The 18,158-nt window shown below is 40.2% G+C and overlaps 1 protein-coding gene across 1 annotated transcript in view; it reads left to right on the top strand.

Moving 5' to 3' along the window:
• Positions 1 to 18,158, top strand: part of CADPS (calcium dependent secretion activator) — a 372,013-nt gene that overhangs the window by 223,626 nt on the left and 130,229 nt on the right. Inside the window, exons 13-14 of the mRNA XM_018554448.1 lie at positions 2,862 to 2,998; positions 5,718 to 5,905. Of these exons, the coding sequence (XP_018409950.1) occupies positions 2,862 to 2,998; positions 5,718 to 5,905 (325 nt within the window). The remainder of the gene's footprint in view (positions 1 to 2,861; positions 2,999 to 5,717; positions 5,906 to 18,158) is intronic.

Below are 18,158 nucleotides of genomic sequence, written 5' to 3'. Positions count from 1 at the left end.
CCTCCCCCCCCCCCCCCCATCCCTCACAAGCTGCCACCTATGCAGTTAACATAACAATACAAATTGGTTTTAGGGCTTCATCTATCCAATGCAGGTCTTCCTTGCCACTAAATTATGTTGTTAAGGATTTATGGTCGTTAATCAAAACCTCCATGTGTCTTTAGTTTAAGGCATTTAAATTATTATAATTAGGAATGAATAACAGTAACTGGATAGCCATTAAAAAAAAAAAAAAGTTGATAGAGTAGAGTGCTAAAACCACATCACATTATTTTTTGCTGTACGTGTCCTGCTGGGGAGATCTCCCCACATAGTTTGAAGATGCAACAGAGAGATCACCCTAAAGTAAGGAGAATTTACACCTTAGACACCAGAACCTTTGTCCCTATTAAAAGTTCTCACCTTTTGCTCTCACGACAATCCTAAAATTTAGGCTTTCTCCTTAATTTCTTGGGGGAAATTGGGGGAAATGGTCACCAAGACAAACAGACAGCAGTAATCCATGGCAGAGGGTCTAACCCTTCCTAACAATATCAAAACGTAAAATAAAAATAGATTTACTTTCTGTTTGTCCTGGTGACCATTGCTAACTGGACTGCAAAATGTTGACTTGTCACCTGACCAGTTAAAGAAGAACTCTGGGCAATATTTGTATTAACCCTTGCAGTGAAGCTATCCCTGCACAGCAAGGGTTAACTGTTCTAGGTCTAGGGAGGACAATAAAAAAGGTATACTCATCCGATCCTCTGAGCCCCTGAGCTGGTTTGCTCTTAGACCAGTCCTTCCAGCCTCGTTCCCCCTCCGCTGTAGCAGTCTAAGGTCTGTGAGTCAGTGTACAGTGTATAGGGGTGAGGACACCGAGGGACATATCATGGTTCTAGGCTAGGAGGAGACAGGCAGGAGGGAGCGCTGTCACGGCCGGCAGCTCTCGAAGATCAGGTCAGGATAACTTTGTTATTTTCCTCCCTAGACCAAAACAATAATTAATGGCAAGCAATAAAAATGCCCAGGGTATGTAATACACATCAGAGAAATCAAGGGTTAATGGGAAGTGAGTGAATGTGATTAGAGTGAATTAATCATCAGTTGTTCAATGGTTGTTTATGTCATGTCATCATAATGCAGAACTTTCGAGATTATTAATAAAATAATACACCCACCCAGAGTTTGAAGTGTATCTAATGCCTAAGTCCCAATTCACACCTAGGCGTTTTGTCGCTCAAAGTTAAGCGCGATCAAACACTCAAGACAAGGAATCTCATTCATTTCTATGGCCCTTGTTCACACCTGAACCTTTTTGTCGCTGGAAAAAATTTAGCAATAACAAAAATGGTACATAAGTTACTTTTTTGGCAGATTATATAGCTTTTTGGTCCCATAAACTTCGATGGGAAACTTTGGGACAAAACACTCAGGTGTGAACAGGGGCCATAGAAATGAATGTGATTCCTTGTCTTGAGCCTTGTGTTGTGCTTAGCTTTGAGCGACAAAAGGCCTAGGTGTGAAAGGAGCCTAAAGTATTTATTGTTGTTTGTGTCCATGATGGAGAGGTTCATCCTTCTTATTTATCCTCATTGTCATTGTCACTGGTACTGAAAGTGAGAGAAAATCCAACATTTTGAGTTGTCACTGGAACAGGAGTAGACTGGAAAATTTTCAATAGGGACCCTTGTTCCAGAGATGATTTCCCTTGCTTGAAGACGCCCCCTTCCTGTTGTGCCTAAAAAGATGGATTAAAGGAAAATCTCCTCCATGAGACACAGCCCAAAAAAAATTGACAGAGGTTTTAACCATTCCCTGCTTTTCAAAACTAAAAAAGATATGTTGGCTTTGGATACACTTTATTTGAATTTTGGGGGCCCATATGTTCTTCTTCCATGGGGTCCGGTTACTGACTTTGTCCACCACAACACTTTTGGAAAACATTTGAAATAAAGTACAGGGGTTTGTGTTTGCAGCTTAAAGTACATTTCTCCCTATTTATTATTGCCACTTTGTTGATTATTTTTCTTCCATTCGGAATTTGCTGTGGAGAGGGAATTAGAGTCCACCAGAGTTATGGCGGAAGCTGCAATCTCCAGCCAGAAGATCTCTCTTTGGAATGATTGGTGAATCATTCATTAACCTTGCATTCACTTGGCATTAAAAATTTAGTTTAAGATCCACCTAAAGCACCTTTTTTTTTTTTTTTCGTTTTGAGTAGAATAGGTGTGTGTTTTTGTCAGGTTTTTTTTCCTGTGAGACCATTGGGGAGACTTTCTCTCACTCCCTGCCCATGTGACACCTGTACAAGAAAGGAGGTGAGTGGTTGTCACCAAGAGAGAAAAGCTCAGACAACAAGTTGTAACCCTTCCTTGTTGCTAAAAAAAAATGTTCTGTCTTTGCCTGTGGTCCCATTGATTAGATGTCTTATCACTTCCTGTCTTGACAGGGTATGAGGTTAAATCTCTCCAATAGGAACAGCAGCCAAAAGAAAAACCTTGCAGGAATTCTAATCCTTTGTTCTAACCAAAACTAATAAAATGTTTTGACTGGAGTTGGTCTTTAACATTTATTATAACTTGCTTAAAAAGAATAAATAGTTCTGTGCTCTATTATAAATTAAACAGGAATAATAATTACCATATTTACCTAATAAGTTCATAAATAAATAATACTGTGTTTCCTTATATAATGGTGTTGATTTCATGGTAGATAATCTAGTTAAAGGAGATAGACATTAGTAAGACAGCCATCATTTTTTTGCAGTTTATGCATAGATATATTTTGTATTTTTTTTTATCAGGTCTCATTGGATAAAACAAAATAAATAGTTTCTGTTGTTCTAAACTTTATTTTTTTCCACACATGGAAACAAACAGATGCTGACAGAGCCCAAAAACATGGCATGGATGAATTTATCTCCTCGAACCCGTGCAACTTTGACCACGCCACCCTGTTCGAGATGCTTCAGCGACTCACACTGGACCACAGACTTAACGACTCATATTCCTGCTTGGTAAGCTGTCACTGGTGTATTTTGTGGCAAAGTATCTTTTGTTTCATATACATAATTAGGTTTGATTTTTCAGCTTAGTAAATAAGCTTCAACTGACCCTTTTTTTCTTTGTCTGTGCTGGTCAAAGTAAAAGGATCACTTAAAGTGACACTAAACTCTAGAATTAAATCTTAAAAAAGCATTCAAGTACACTTAAATATTAATAAAATTGTAACTTATTTGTGTATCACTCGGCTGAATATTCTCAAATCATCTCTGAATTGGTGCTGACACTGTCCTTCCTTATGGTGGGTTGCAACATTTGTTCCCCATGGTCCCTGTGTGGGTTTCTTAAAGTAGTCACCTCTCCAAGCTCGCCCCTGTGATAGACTACAATCTCATGTTTAGTTTACTAATTTGCATTGAGATTGTAGTCCATTGCAGTAGCGAGCTGGTTCTTCCAGCTGGCCCCTGCCAGGTTTACCCACTGGCCACTCTGTGTCTCTGCCTCTGCAGCCATCTGGGGTATGTAACAGGGATATACCAAGAGTTTGCAGGTGCAGGACATGTCATTCTTGCCTAGGTGAAAATGGCAGTGGGGCTGGAGTAAAACAACCTTAAAAAACGTTAACAAACCCACATATCGGCTTTTTAAATTTGCGGATGACATCATATACTTACCCCTCCTCCCACTTGCTTCAGTTGCCAGGTGCAAAGTAAAATACTTTGAACTTCTGGGTATGGGTGAGCACATGATTTGCTCCCACCCTCCCATGTGATTGCACTTGATGCCTCCTGATTTTCCCAGCTTGGTTTTTGGCTTTCTACACATGCAACATTCAGAAGTGAGCAGTCTCTACTCATTGAGTAATTCAACCCCATTTTTTCAGCCTATTTGAACAATCAGTTTGGGACCATTTCACAGGCTAAAACTCATATTTTACATAGTTAAATATGTAAAATATGAGTTTTAGTTAAAGCATGCACATGCAAAATGTATGGCCCGTTTTGTCTAGATATGTTTCCTATGACCTGTTTAAAGTCCTGCAACCTGACCCCTATTCTGAGGATTATGGGCCCACTTGACCTGTTGGTGTGATCATGTGTCTAAAGTACTGATACATTCTGCAGTATTAAAGTTTTATTAAGCCGTTCATATACTAGTATGTTTATATTTTGCAACCACTTAACAGCCCAGCGGGCGTGTTTTGCAAATCTGTGCATCCTGGTGTGCTGGGTCCTGCTGGGAGGTTCTTTGGGGTGGCATTCAAATGAATGGCAATACACAGCAGTGTGCAGAGCATTGCGCTGTGCAATAGCATGTGCTAAAAGCATGGGTACAATGCCCTTAGTGCAATGTTCTGGTGTGAACCAGCCCTCAATGAGATAAATCAAAATGAAACCTATGTAAATATTTTCTTTGTACAGAATTCCTTACCTTTTCTTCTTTTTAAAGTACACTCAGTGGTCATGTCTTTAATTTTCCCCAAAATAACAGTTATAATTCCCAAGATGTCAGTCTGTTTACCAAGGTCCTGACCTGTTATTGAATAATTAAATACAAACCTACATTTTTCTATGAAGGATTTGGTAAAATACAAAACCCTTCTTAAGGAGGTTTGTCCACACAATAACTGGAGATTATAGTGAGAGCTTAATGTTGGGTGGGTATGTAAGCATGGCTATTATTCAAGACACCTTTTTAACTCTACTCTCTAATTTGCCTCTAGTGGTGTATACTTTGCTTACTGACCATTTGTAATCAATACTAAGAGCAATAGCTATCAATAATGAGTAGGTTAAAAGTGAGTTAAAACCGTAACTGCTGTTTGTAGTGAAAATCTATAATGATATACTGTATTTAAATTAGGCTTCTTCCCAGAGTGCCAAAGTCCAGCGACCATCTGTCAGGATAATAGTGACAGACAAATAAAGTGAAAGCAAAATATTACCTACAACAGCAAAATATAATGCTGGTGTAGTGTTTTAGAAAAGGAATAAACACTCTGGGATTGATTTACTAAAGAAATAAAGACTGTTCAATGTACTTAGTAAATAAGGCAAAGCTATGTTAAAGGCATAGTCCACCTTTAAATAAATAAATATTATTATTATTATTAGCACCTACATTCATTGAAAAATGTACCTTTATAGTTGTTTGTCAATGTGACCGTGTTTCATGTTACAACTTGAATATGGGTGTATCATGAAACACGATCTTAACCAGGGTGCCTTCTGGCTTCCTCAGGGGTGCCTCGAAATTTTGTGATGGTAGGAATTTAGGCTTTGTGAAAGGGAGCTGAAGGCTCCTGATGTGAAAGGAGGGGACTCTGATCTGAAGGGGAGCTACTGATGTGAAGGGGGACCCTAATTTGAAAGGTGGGACTCTTATTTGAAAGGGGAGCTCTGATGTGAAGCGGTGCATTGATGTGAAGGGGAACCACTCTTTTTTGTCTGTTGTTATGTGGGGTCCCCCTTTAAATCCATTACATTTTAGACTGGAGTGCTTGAGGTTTTGCACACTTTTAAAGGGTGCTGCAACTGAAAAAAGCTTGAAAAAGGCTGGTCTAAAAAGTACATATAGCTTTTAACTTCAATCATCCAGTCGGGTGCAAAACAAATTGGCTGCAGTCACTGTTTAGCCGAAATTTTTCAGACCAGCTCCCAAAATAATTTGGTCAATCAACTGGAAAGTTGGTACTTCTACCTAGCAGTTCATTTGTTCTGTTTTCTGTTTTAGGGTTGGTTCAGTCCTGGTCAGGTGTTTGTCCTTGATGAATACTGTGCTCGCTATGGAGTGAGAGGATGCCATCGACACCTGTGTTATCTAAGCGATTTACTGGAGAGAGCAGAAAACGGAGAGATGATTGACCCAACTTTGCTCCATTATAGTTTTGCCTTCTGCGCATCACATGTACATGGCAACAGGTAAATTAACCATACATTCAGTGTACTATGGTATTATAGACAAATGTTGGCTTTTTTTTTTAAACCAGAAAGTTTTTATTAAATTGTTCAAGCATTACAGAATGTATAATCAGATAATCCGTAGTTTACAATCAGAAGCATATGGGAACACATTGTGTAATAGTCATGTTACATTTACATTCAAATAAACAAGAACAAAACAAGAAAAGGAAAAATAAAAGCCATATTTTTAAGTCAAATGTTGGCTTTTTAACTGTTTTTCATTTGAAGACTAACTCCAGCCACCTTTGGTAGTTTTAAATAGAAAAACTTTTATTTTTACTTTAAAAGAGAGCTATGGGGTAACCTTTTTATCCCATAGTTCTCTATAGGGTCACGGGAGGGCCCAAAACACAGTATATAGCAAGCTATTGCCCGCTATATAGTGAGGCAGCCGCAGTTTGTTACCCCTTTGTGATTGTGAAACAAAGTTAAGTGAAAAAAAAAGGTCAGAAAAAATTAAATCATAATAAAATAAATAAAAACAACAAAGAAAAAGAAATAAAAGCACCCCTGTGTTCCCATGTACACACAAATGCAAATAGGTATATGTAAGCAATGATTTCGTACACATTTTGGGTATCATCGGGTATGTTGGAGTGATAAAAAAAATTCTAATTCGTAATTTATGGTTAAAGCAGAACTCCAGGGAAAATTTGTATTCAACCTTGTAGTGGGGCTACCCCCATACTGCAAGGGCTAACTGCTTGTTTTGGTCTAGGGAGTAAAATAAAAGTTATACTCACCCGATGCTCCAAGCCGGCTGGCTTTGACAGCGTTTCCTCCAGCCTGACTCCTCCTCCTCTGCAGCAATGGATGTTCCTCGTTGTTTTCTCATCCTATACACTGTGTACAGAATGTGATGACTCAGGGACTATAGAGCACTCCATCGGAGGGGCAGAGAGGTTCCAGGGACAGGACTAAGAGCAAGCCGGCTCCAAAGGTCAGGTCAGTATAACTTTTTTCTTTTCCTTCCTAGACATGAACGAGCACTTAATCTTTGGAGTGCAAGGGTAGCCCCATGGCAAGGGTAATAGTAATTTTCCCTGAAGTTCTCCTTTAACTCTAAATTGATGCGCATTTAAAAACCCTCAAAGCATCGGCTATTGCTAATTTTGGGTACAGTAATTTTCCACCATTTTGTGGGAGCTCGAGGCTTGAGATGTTTAAAATCTATGTACGCATCCCTGTCTTTTATTTTGCACACAGATATTGGGAATTGTGTTGTGCTTTCAGGTTTTACAATTCATTTTTGTGCATTTTTTATTGAAAATATACATGTAATAAACAGCAAATATCAAGTAATGTAAAGTTTTAGACTTTCATAATTGTATTTTACGAGGTCTCTGCTTTTAGGAAATATATCATGTTTTGATGTTTTAAGTCATTTTCTAGCTAAAAATGCCGATTTTTAACGTGTGCAAATCATGAAAAAATGTATCTGGTAGCAAAGTGGTTAAGATTTCCTTCAGATTTTTATATCTGTCTGTGACCCCCATTGAGGAGATATTCCCTGACTTCCTGTCCTTGTGACATCAGGACAGGAAGTGAAAGGAACAGTTTTTACCAGGCTAGGAAGTCGCAGACATCAATATAGATGTTGTCGGAAGTTTTAATCATCAATAGATCAATATTGATGCATCAATACAAGCTGGCAGAGGTTCTAACTCTTCCCTGCTCTGTTAAAAATGAAATGACAAGTTTTGGCTGGAGTTAGGCTTTAAATCGTTTTTTCTCTTATAACTTGTATAATAACACCATAACCAGAAAAACTGGGCAAACATGGTAACTTAAAAGTTATTTTTCATTCGTTTGTAATTCATCATTCCTCAAAATATCTCAAACAGTATACATTTTCTTTGGTATGTGATGCTATTATGTCCTTTTTAAGGCCTAAAGAGACCCTGTCACCAGGCAATTCATTTCAACAGCCATCTTTCCATAAGATTGTATGTACATTTAATGTACATACGCAGTCTGCTGCTGGGCATCTCCACCTTTGATGTGATGTCATCAGCCCTGGCAATCACTGAAGTGGCACACTATAGCATTGTTTCTCAACATTTTTTCCATTACAGCACCCTTTAAATCTGTGCAAAATCTCGAGACACCCCTGTCTAAAATGTAATACATTTTAAGGGGTAACCCCATACAAAAAAACTCAAAAAATATGTGGGGTTCCCAAGTTCACATTGAAATGTCCCCTTCAAATCAGGAACCCACCTTCACATCAGGAGCCCCCTCCTTTTAAATCAGAGTCCCCTCTGCTCACACTTGAACCCCCCTTACCATCAGAGCTTACTTCTTTCACATTACAGTCCATCTCTTTCACATCAGAGTCCCCCTTCACATCACAAGCACATCAGAAGTCCCCCCTCCCCGCCGTTTACATCTGAAGCCCCCCTTCACATCAGAAGGATTTTAAGGCACCCCTGCAGGGTGCCACGGTTGAGAAAGGCTGCTCTATAGTATTTCCCTACACTCCTTCCCCCCAGCTGCTACATAAAAGGTTCTGTATGGGGGTGAATGGAGGTGTGTAGGAGCTGGGTCAGCACAGAGAGCAAGAAGAGAGGAGGAGAAGAGCAGATGAGGAAAGACTTATGACGGGCAAGGAGGGAGGGGACTTGTAGAGAATAAACACTTCCTGGAGCAGTTAAATTTGCTGGCAAGTTCAGAGGCACATTGTAAGTCAATAAGAAATTGTTTATGGAAAGGAAATTATGCTGCCCATAAGCATTTAAAATACTTGATTTGTATGTGCTCTTATCTGCAGTTTATAATTTGGTGACAGGGCCTCTTTAATTTATTCTGGACATTTTTTTTCTTAATATAGTTTTGTGTGCAAATTCACAACTGTTCCTACAATATATATTATACTGTTCTATACTGTACTATGCTATAACTGCATGCAAGTTACAAGTTCTAATAAAACAAACCATCAGCTCTGCTTTGTACTCCTTGCTAGTTTAACAAAAGCCCTTTAACTCCTGCAAGGGGTTAAGTAGCAGTAAAGTCACTGAGCCCTATGGCACACAACTAAGGATTTGTAAGGTTGTTGAAGCAATAACACAGTTCACATAATGTACACACGTAGACTTTCTTTGCCCTTAAGGTAGGTAAATGACTTTCTTTAATTAACAGGCACAATGAACTTCCAATGTCTGGTGCCTGGGGGCTTAGCCAATAAATAGACCTCATCTCAGTTACTACAATAGGACTCAGGCTGAACCTCTTACTCCAAATACCATAGACGCAGCACAAAGAGAACCCTTCTACCAACATAGTAGCAATGTCTTTAGCCCGCTCTAAGCTGGCAGTGGATTTTGGATGGCAGTCAGGCTTTAGGGCTTGATGCAACTGCATAATAATCCCTTTTCCCCACATAACAAACATAGACATGCAATAATTTTCTACATTGTATAATTTTACCAGTAGAACCCAACTAAGCACGATTTGATATTTAAAATTTCAATGTACAAGTTTGGCATATTTAAATGTAAAGGTCTTACTGTGAAGAAGTGTAAGTGTATTCAATTGGTCTGTGTGAATAGAGGCAAAAAGAAACGTTCCTTGTATATTTTCTTTTTCCAAGTCAAATGTAATGTAATACTGCAATATGGCAACTAGATGGAGCTGAGGAGCATTGGCAATAAATACTTATTTCAGCTCAGTTTCCATATACTAGGGAGGTGGAGTTTGTGGATGTCTGGAGATGGGCTTTATTTGAAAGCTATTTCTGGTTAAATAGCTACCTTCCACTCATTCACAGACATTTAAAATATACTTACCTTTAAATCTGCTTTTTGTCTCTGGTTTGTGGAGACTGGTGGCCCGGAGCTGCAGTCTGCGCTCAAACTGAACGGTCCCACTCCCTGTGACTTAATGTGGTCTTCAGTCCCATGGATTGTGAGAAGAACTCACTACTGGACAGCCAGTAGGAATTGTGCACATCATGCAAGCAGCAACATAGGAACCGAAAGAAGCGCCCTCCTGCTCTGCAGTAAGGAAGAGAGAAGGCCGGGGGTTGGCAAACTCTGGCCCTCCAGCTGAGGCACAATTACAAATCACATTAGGCATTGCGAAGCTCTGACAGCCACAGCCATGACTCCTGTAGACATGATGAAACTTGTAGTTTTACCACAGCTGGAGAGCTGGAGTTTGCTTACCCCTGCTCTAGACCCAATGTGTCATGCGACCGCATAATTAGGTAATTGTTTTTCTGGGGGGGCTTTTACAATAGGATTTTTTTTGGCTTTGAATTTTAGGGGGGGGCATAGCTGGAACAGAGATTAAAGCTGGCCATACTCTTGTACAGTTTTGTAGGAATGCTCATACAAAACAATATCATCAGAACATTTTATAAAGCTACTTTTGGAACTTAGGGCATTTCTTAAATAAAAACCACCTTCACAGTTAGAATTTAATTTGAGAAATGTTTTTCTTCCTGCTACTTGAATTTTTTTTTGTAACTGCAATCAAAAGCGATCGAACCAAATTCTACTGGCGTATGGTCAGCTTTACACTAGAGATCTTCAAAGTATTATTTGCACGCTAGCACATAAGTAAAAAACGACATTAATCCCCAATATTAATAATAACAATATTTTGCCTTTCACGCTCAGCCACACAGAAACATAGCATAAAAACATAGCACCTGTGTAGAGTATCATGATATAGTAAAGGAGGTAAGCACAGACACATCGAGTGCACTGCCTGGCTAAAAAAAAGTCACCACCTGAATTTGTCTCAGCAAATAGGTCAGAGTCTTTCTTTGGATAATAGGTCTATGTTCAGCAACATTATGTCCCCAAAAATGAGGTCAGCTGCCTACCTGAATATAGTGAATGACCAGGTTTCTCCATCAATGGATTTTTTTCTTCCCTGATGGCACGGGGATATTCCAAGGTGACAATGCCAGGATTCATTGCGCTGAAAATGTGAAATAGTGGTTCAGGGAGCATGAGATATAATTTTCACACATGGATTAGCCACCACAGAGTCCAGACCTTAACCGCATTGAGAATCTTTGGGATGTGCTGGAGAAGACATTACGCAGTGGTCCCACTCTCCTATCATCACTACAAGATCTTGGTGAAAAATGAAAGTAACTCTGGATGGAAATAAATGTGACATTGCATAAGCTTATTGAAAGGATAGCAAGGCAAATGCATACTGTAATCAAAGATAAAGGTGGTCCAATAAAATATTAGAGAATGTGCCAGGCAGTGTACAGTATATCTAAAGCCAAAACATTTTTTATTTTGTTTTAGATATAGTAGAGAATGCTTAGAACCCCTATCATTTTTTTTCTTAGATATAGTAGAGAATGCTTAGAACCCCTATCATTTTTTTTCTTTTGCTGTCTGTGTCCTGCTAAGGAGATTTTCCCTGACTACTTGTTCAAGAGAAATAATAGGAAATGAGTGAACATTTCTCAAAAGGGACTTTCTCTTCACCTCCTGTTCTAATGATAACTGCACATTGTATTTTTCCCATCAGAATATGTCCTGGTAGTAATAGCCATCAGGAGAAAATAAAGTTGATTGATCTCGCCAGCAGGGATGTGACAGCAGTAAAAACCTGACAGGGCTTTTAGTCTTACCCTACCTATCCTAAACTACAAAAGGTTTTGACTTTAGATTTTAGCTTTCTCGGTCTGCATTAGCTACCATTCCATTGCAAAGAAAAAAAGTTAAATTGTTTGTTTGTATTTAGTGATTTCAGCAGCTGCTCTTCCCCCAAAAAAACATTACCATGCTCTTTCATTAGATCAGACTTTTAAAATTTATCTGCCTTTGCAAACATATCTTTAGAAACCATTCTTGCGTGCATATCTTAAGAATTGCTGGAGGCGCATTACAAACCGGTAAATGAACGTAATCTAGTGGAAAAGCTCAGGGAGTTGTTCACTACCACTGAGCTTTCTTTTTGTTTTTCATTTTAAACATAATCACTCTTTTCCCGAACTACTGGAACAGCAGGGATCCTTCTCTGGTCATAGTTCCCATCAATGTGTAAAAGAAGGTTGTACTCTTCATTCATCTACACCTCGAGGTATTAGAAAGATGACATTGCTGTCCACAGGTAGCACTGCACTGTCCATGTGTTTTAGATACCATTTAACAGAACACGCTGTTTCCACAATCCAGTGATAGAAAAATGGGGGCAGACTTACTAAAAAATGTATTATTTTTAAGAAATAATTATTGCAATGTTTTCTGGTCGTTTGAGTTTTCCTGTCAGGTTCAGAAATATCTCTTCAGGTTCTTGATATGAACCATAGTAATAAAAGGCAAGCTCACTTGTAGTGAAGTTGTCCCTCAAAGTCCTCCCCCCAGTGTAGACCACCTACCTAAATACTTACCAGGAGATCTTCACTGGGCCTTTACAGAAAAAGTACCAGCCGCGTCCTAAGCCTACTCTATACCATGATATGTCACATCGACTCCTGACCGGAAACAAACCCATAAGTCGGGTGGGTGCCGTAGTGACTGCAGATGCCTCCGCTAGTAACATGAAATCGATGAATAGTCACTCGCACTCCAATTTCATACAATGCCAATGACTTTATTGACTAGTAGTGTGTAGTGTCACAATCATGGTGACGTTTCAGAACCAAGTGGTTCCTTCTTCAGGCAAACATAAAGTGACCACCTACCTAAATACTTACCAGGAGATCTTCACTGTGCCTTTACAGAAAAAAGGTCCCAGCCGTGTCCTTAGCCTACTCCACTCACCCAATGTATTCCCATGCATCGGCATGGCTGTAGTTCCCATAGCTACAGCCCCGGGAATGAATAAAGGAGGGGTGCATACTTAGTGGGCTCAGGACGTGGCTGTGACATTTTCCCACCAAGGTTGTACAGTACAGGGCAGGGCTACACATTGAAGATCCCTGAAGCAGGGCTAAAGGTAGGTATTAAAATGTTTAGGCTACACTGTGATGGTGGGGGTACTCTTTGCAATTTACAGTTCAAAGTTGTAATGTTATTTAAGTATAAAAAGCTTCACGATCTTGCATGGTTGACTAAGTAAAAGAGGAGGGGAAGCAATAAGATAAGTAGGACCTCCTAGGAGGATGTAAACAGTGCAGGAGGCCAGCGCCACCATCAAGTGTGGGCACACGGCTGAGGGGGTTAGCTTAGAGCACACTCAGGTGGTAGGGAGTCGTGGTGTGATCTTGACCTCTAAGGAGCATTTCCTTTGGCCAGTCCTGCATACCCATCATATGTATTTATAACAATGCCTACAATACATGTTTTTTTTATTTATTTGTGTCTTATTATTTTCTTGTTTGGTTTTCTTTTCACTTATTATGCTTTATTTTTCTGAATTAAGTTTGCTTGCTTGTTATGTTCTTCTTGCATGCTTTCTCTTGTTAAGTTCTGGTTTGCTTTACTTTTCCCTGATTTATGCTTTATTTTTCTGAATTGAATATGCTTTCTTGTTATGTTCTTTTTGCATGCTTTCTCCGGTCTCTTATTTCATTAACTTTATGTGTGCTGGTGATTTTCCATTGCATGTACGCTACCACACAACCCATTCACCACAGTCCACTAATGGCAGAATTACTTGGTGGCTCGCAGCAAAATGCTGAGGGTGAGGGAGGCAAAGTGCCTAGCCCTTCTGGGATTGAACCAGAGAATAAGAGAGATTCTAAAAGGGATTCTAAAAAACGAAAAGATTCTAAATCCCAGCCGAATCCTGAACCTAAAAGGTAAGGTGTATAGTGAAAAAATTTCCATTCCGAATCCACCCAGCAGTGTCAAACTACCCTTCTTGATATGTTGATATGCCTCTTCCCTTTGTTACTAGCTGTAGATTCCTCCTAACACCTCATATTGTATTTAAGTGGCTTTATTCAGCAAAAAGTGATTTTCTAAATGGTAATTCATAAATATAGAAACCAGTTAGAATTCATTCAGACCAGTACAAAATTAATTTCACTGGCTGCCATGGGTTACTGCAATTCAGAATTCAAGTGTTTGTAAACCCTAACAATGCACTTCTCTTATTTGTTCCCACTTCCCCTCTTCATCTGTTGAGTATACCATAGAAGGTTTTTTGTTATATCTATGGGATAAGTGCAAAACATACCTGTCAGAAATCTAGTGAGCTGCCAGTATATTACCGAATGCCAGGAGAAGTAGGCAGGGCCGTCTTTAACGTGGGGCAAAGGGGGCAGTTGCCCGGGGCCCAGTCATGGCTGTGGGGCCCAAAGCAGCTGCCCCTGGAGCCCGCAGAAACTTGCCGATCGGATCGCATAGTAAAATACGTTATGGCAGCAGCCGCATACGGCACTGCCATAATGTATTTTCCTATGTGATCTGCACCATCGCACGGCATACTACAGGTGTAGCTCCTCCCCCGCCCGCGTAGCGTGACATGTAAGTGTCACACGGGCTTCACTGGATAACGTGAGGCAGTGCGTACGGGTGCCTCACACACGCGAGGGGAGACAGACATCGGGAAATAAATACTAAGGCTGACTGGCACGAGTAGTCGAGGACTGTTCTGGGACTGATTGAGGCAGGTAAGAGCTGGCCAAAGTTTATGCTTAACTTACTCTCACAACTTGCGGTTCTCAACCTGGGGGTCGATTGACGATTTGATAGTGTGGACTTTGCATAACAAGTACACTGAACTTTTTAGAAGTTTCCTGAGGCCAGCCCCAGACCATACCCAGTTAACCCTTCCGTTGCTAACAGCAACAAACTACAATGCAAAAAACGGACTTCGCATAAGCCCCATAAGCATAGCATAGCCATAGAACTAATTTTATTATTTAGCCTTGCTTGACACATCCAATCAGCTATAAGGAAAGTTCATTGTTAGATTTTTAAAAAAATCTCCTTTAGTTAAAGGGTGTCCCTGGTCAAAAACTAGAAATAAATATGTATTTCTATATTGAATTTCCATAAGTGTATGTGTATCCCACTCCTAATAACCATATCCATCTAGAAGTTTGTAAGCTTACGAAAGATGACCATAGGATGTACTTCCTCAATGCAGTAAAACAATTACACTTCCTTGTGTTAACTGGTTCTTTCTGAACTACAGTTAGTTAGTGTCTGAAAAATATAACATTATCATTGCTTGTTGGAAGCAATACATGATGGGATATGTAGTCTTAAGAAATTGAGATTGCATCACATCAAGCAGCTGGGAAAGAGACAAAAAGCACACTGGGAATCCAGGAAGTTGATGGGCAGACGGAAGGCAGTACTCACTACTTAAAAGGGATTTTTTCACATAAGCTTTGATTGCATTATCAAAAACAACTCTAGTATGTATTCCTATTACAATGCTGGTGCTATGACAGGAAAGTATATGCTAGGACAACTTTTTTAATCACATCCAAAGTTGTGACTATGAGCAGATGGTTTTGTGTACATAGATAACATGATGTCTTGCCATTCCATCATGACTGCTTCATCTGTGCCCCCTCAGCCTTTTCTTGGCCTGAAATGTCTGATAATAGAAAACTAGATTTTATATTTGTAAATGTAAATACTGTGCGACATGCTTTACTTTCTGCTATGAGAAAGTATAATCATGTTATTAACATCTAATTTTTATGTAAAACAGCTTTTGATTTAGATTAGGTGGGCTCCTGTTTATTTTTAATCTGTTGAAACAATGTTTCCAGTAGATTAGCTTGATAGTTCTGACGACTGATCGTTCCAGGCAGTAGAAAGTTGGCCAATTCACTCACAAGACTTCATTTCCATATGCATGGCTGTGTATTCATTTTGCTTTTAACGCTAGATGTTGATTCACTTCTACATGGCCATAAAAGAACTAGTAGTTTAGTTTTCTGTGAAATGAGGCTGGCTGTCAGTCAGAATCTGCCACTCCGGTAATGAAGGTCAAGCACGGAGAGAAATCCACATGGCTATCAATCTCTCTTATTTGAAAGAGACATTGATGGTGGAGTTGAGGTGGGTTGTCTGTTTGGATCGTGTATGTGGAAGGTCAGGCAGTTAGACATAAGTAGCTTGCAGTCAGTGAGAAAGTGCGGGGAGGATGCGATTCAGATATAGTGGGACAGCCTGAAGGAGAGGACTGACAACATGACATGTCATCATAGGCAGCCGGCTGGATTGCTGCTGTCCAGGGTGCTGTTCTGTGCACAGCCTTGGCACTGCATCTTTGATCAGCACTTGCGAAGGAGAGGAAGGGTGTCCTGGTTGACCCCTGGCCTTGCTGTGACCTTATGCGGAATGTTAAAAGAAACAGTGTATCTAGGTGATCAGCTTTTACCTTGACATCAGCAAACAGCTTTGTCCTTACTCATATATCTCTTTAGTTGCAAGGGCTGACTTCATAGGCACATTGCAAGCAAGCAGGTTTTACCTAACCAATACAGCAAAGGATCCCATTGGTGGTTATGGGAAACAGCTGCAGTTTACTTACAGTTTTTCAGTTGCAAATACTGTTTGAATTGCATCATTCACAGATTTTTTTACAAGCTAAATAAAAAGAAAATGGATCTTCTGGTAGTTCATGATGCCCAGGGCACTACAAGTGTATTAGGCTACATGGTTCATTATACACAAGTAACCAACAAGCATTTTAGTTTGTGTTTAGTGCTTCCAATTAGCAAGTGCCACAATGGAGGGAATGCTGCTATTGAGCCAGCACAAGAAATCTTAAAATAAGGGTCTAGTATAGTACTTCTAGGGACATGGGTCCTCAAGCCCCAAAAGTGAAGCTCTAGCTGTAATCCCATATAGAAAGAGACATGAATGCTTTTCATTTAGGTCTGTACTTTACAGGTATTTATAATAACTCTTACATCAGTCTATCTCAGCTAGGGTGCTGTGGCACCCCGGGGTGCCCTTTGGCTTCCTCAGGGGTGCCTTTTGCAATATCAGGACTGAGGACTCTTATGTAAAGGGGCTTCTGATGTGAAAAGTGTCTTAGACAGAATTAAATTCGATACCACACTTATCCTAGAGGAAAAAGGTTAAGGTGCACCCATATAGCATAATGCTAGAGAAACTGCTATAATAACTAGCATAATGCTAGAGAAACTGCTATACAGATGCTCTTGTGTCCACGTCAGTTTCTCAAGCATTATGCTATATGGGTGCACCTTTCTTCTAGGAAAAGGGTACTCTGATGTAAAAGGAGGGACTCTGATATGAAAGTGGGGCTCTGAGATAAAGGGGGGGGCTCTGATGTGAAAGATGGGGACTCTGATTTGAAAAAGAGGGACTCTGAAAGGGGGATTCTGATGTGAAGGGGAACTCCTGATTTGAAGGCAGGACTTTGATGTGAAGGGGACCCCTTTTTTTGTTTGTTTTTGCATGCGATTCCCCCCTAAATTCCATTACATTTTACACTAGGGTGCTTCAAGGTTTTGCATGCTTTGACTGGAAAAGGTTGAGAAACGCTGTCTTAGATCACAATACTCCCCTGACAATGTCTTTATCTCTCCTCTTGCTAAGAAGTCAGGCACCCTATTTGTGCAGCCTGCTGGTGTGCTGTTGTCCAGGGTGCTGTTCCGTGCACAGCCCTGGCACTACAGCTTGACCATGGCCTTCCTCAACACACCCTACTAGTTCTGAAGGGTGTGCCTACATGATGAAGAGTGTCCTTCACACTGCTTCTACTGGCACCTCTGGAAGCCAAAATCCCATCACCTGGACTTCAAAGAAGTGCTCTAGAAGGGGTTTCTATAGAGGGGTGGAGGAAGCGTAAAGCAAAACTCCAGGCAAATGTTTTCTTAACTCTTGCAGTGGGGCTACCCGCGCACTGCAAGGGTTATATGCTCATTTTTGTCTAGGTGCTTAACAAAAATTATACTCACCTGAACTGCGAAGCCGATTGGCTGCTACTCTGGTCCCTGAAGCCTGTCTCCTCGGCTGCAGTGATGGTATGTCCCTTTGCCATCCTCATGTCCTATACACTATATAGTATATAGAATGTGATGACTCAAGTTAGAAGTTAGACCGCTGAAGCGTAGGGGGAGAGGGGCTCCAGGGACTGGTCTATCAAAGCCGGTGTTCTATCAAATGTTGTGGCTGCGGTGGAATGTGTGATCAAGTCACTTTTTTAAATATCTGCAGAACTCGCTGGCTGATTTTAACACTCCTGCAGTTATGTTACTGTTTGTAAATCACCCTCCTCCACATGCGCAGTATAAGCACTTTGCTGTGAGTAATGTCGACCCAAATCACGTGACCTGAGGAATGTGAGATCACACATT

Source organism: Nanorana parkeri, unplaced genomic scaffold (assembly GCF_000935625.1).
Source record: "Nanorana parkeri isolate BGI_ZX_2015 unplaced genomic scaffold, ASM93562v1 scaffold9, whole genome shotgun sequence".
In the NCBI taxonomy this organism is placed as follows: Eukaryota; Metazoa; Chordata; class Amphibia; order Anura; family Dicroglossidae; genus Nanorana; species Nanorana parkeri.
Note: the sequence above shows the minus strand (reverse complement) of the source record. Positions and strands in the feature narration are given on the sequence as shown.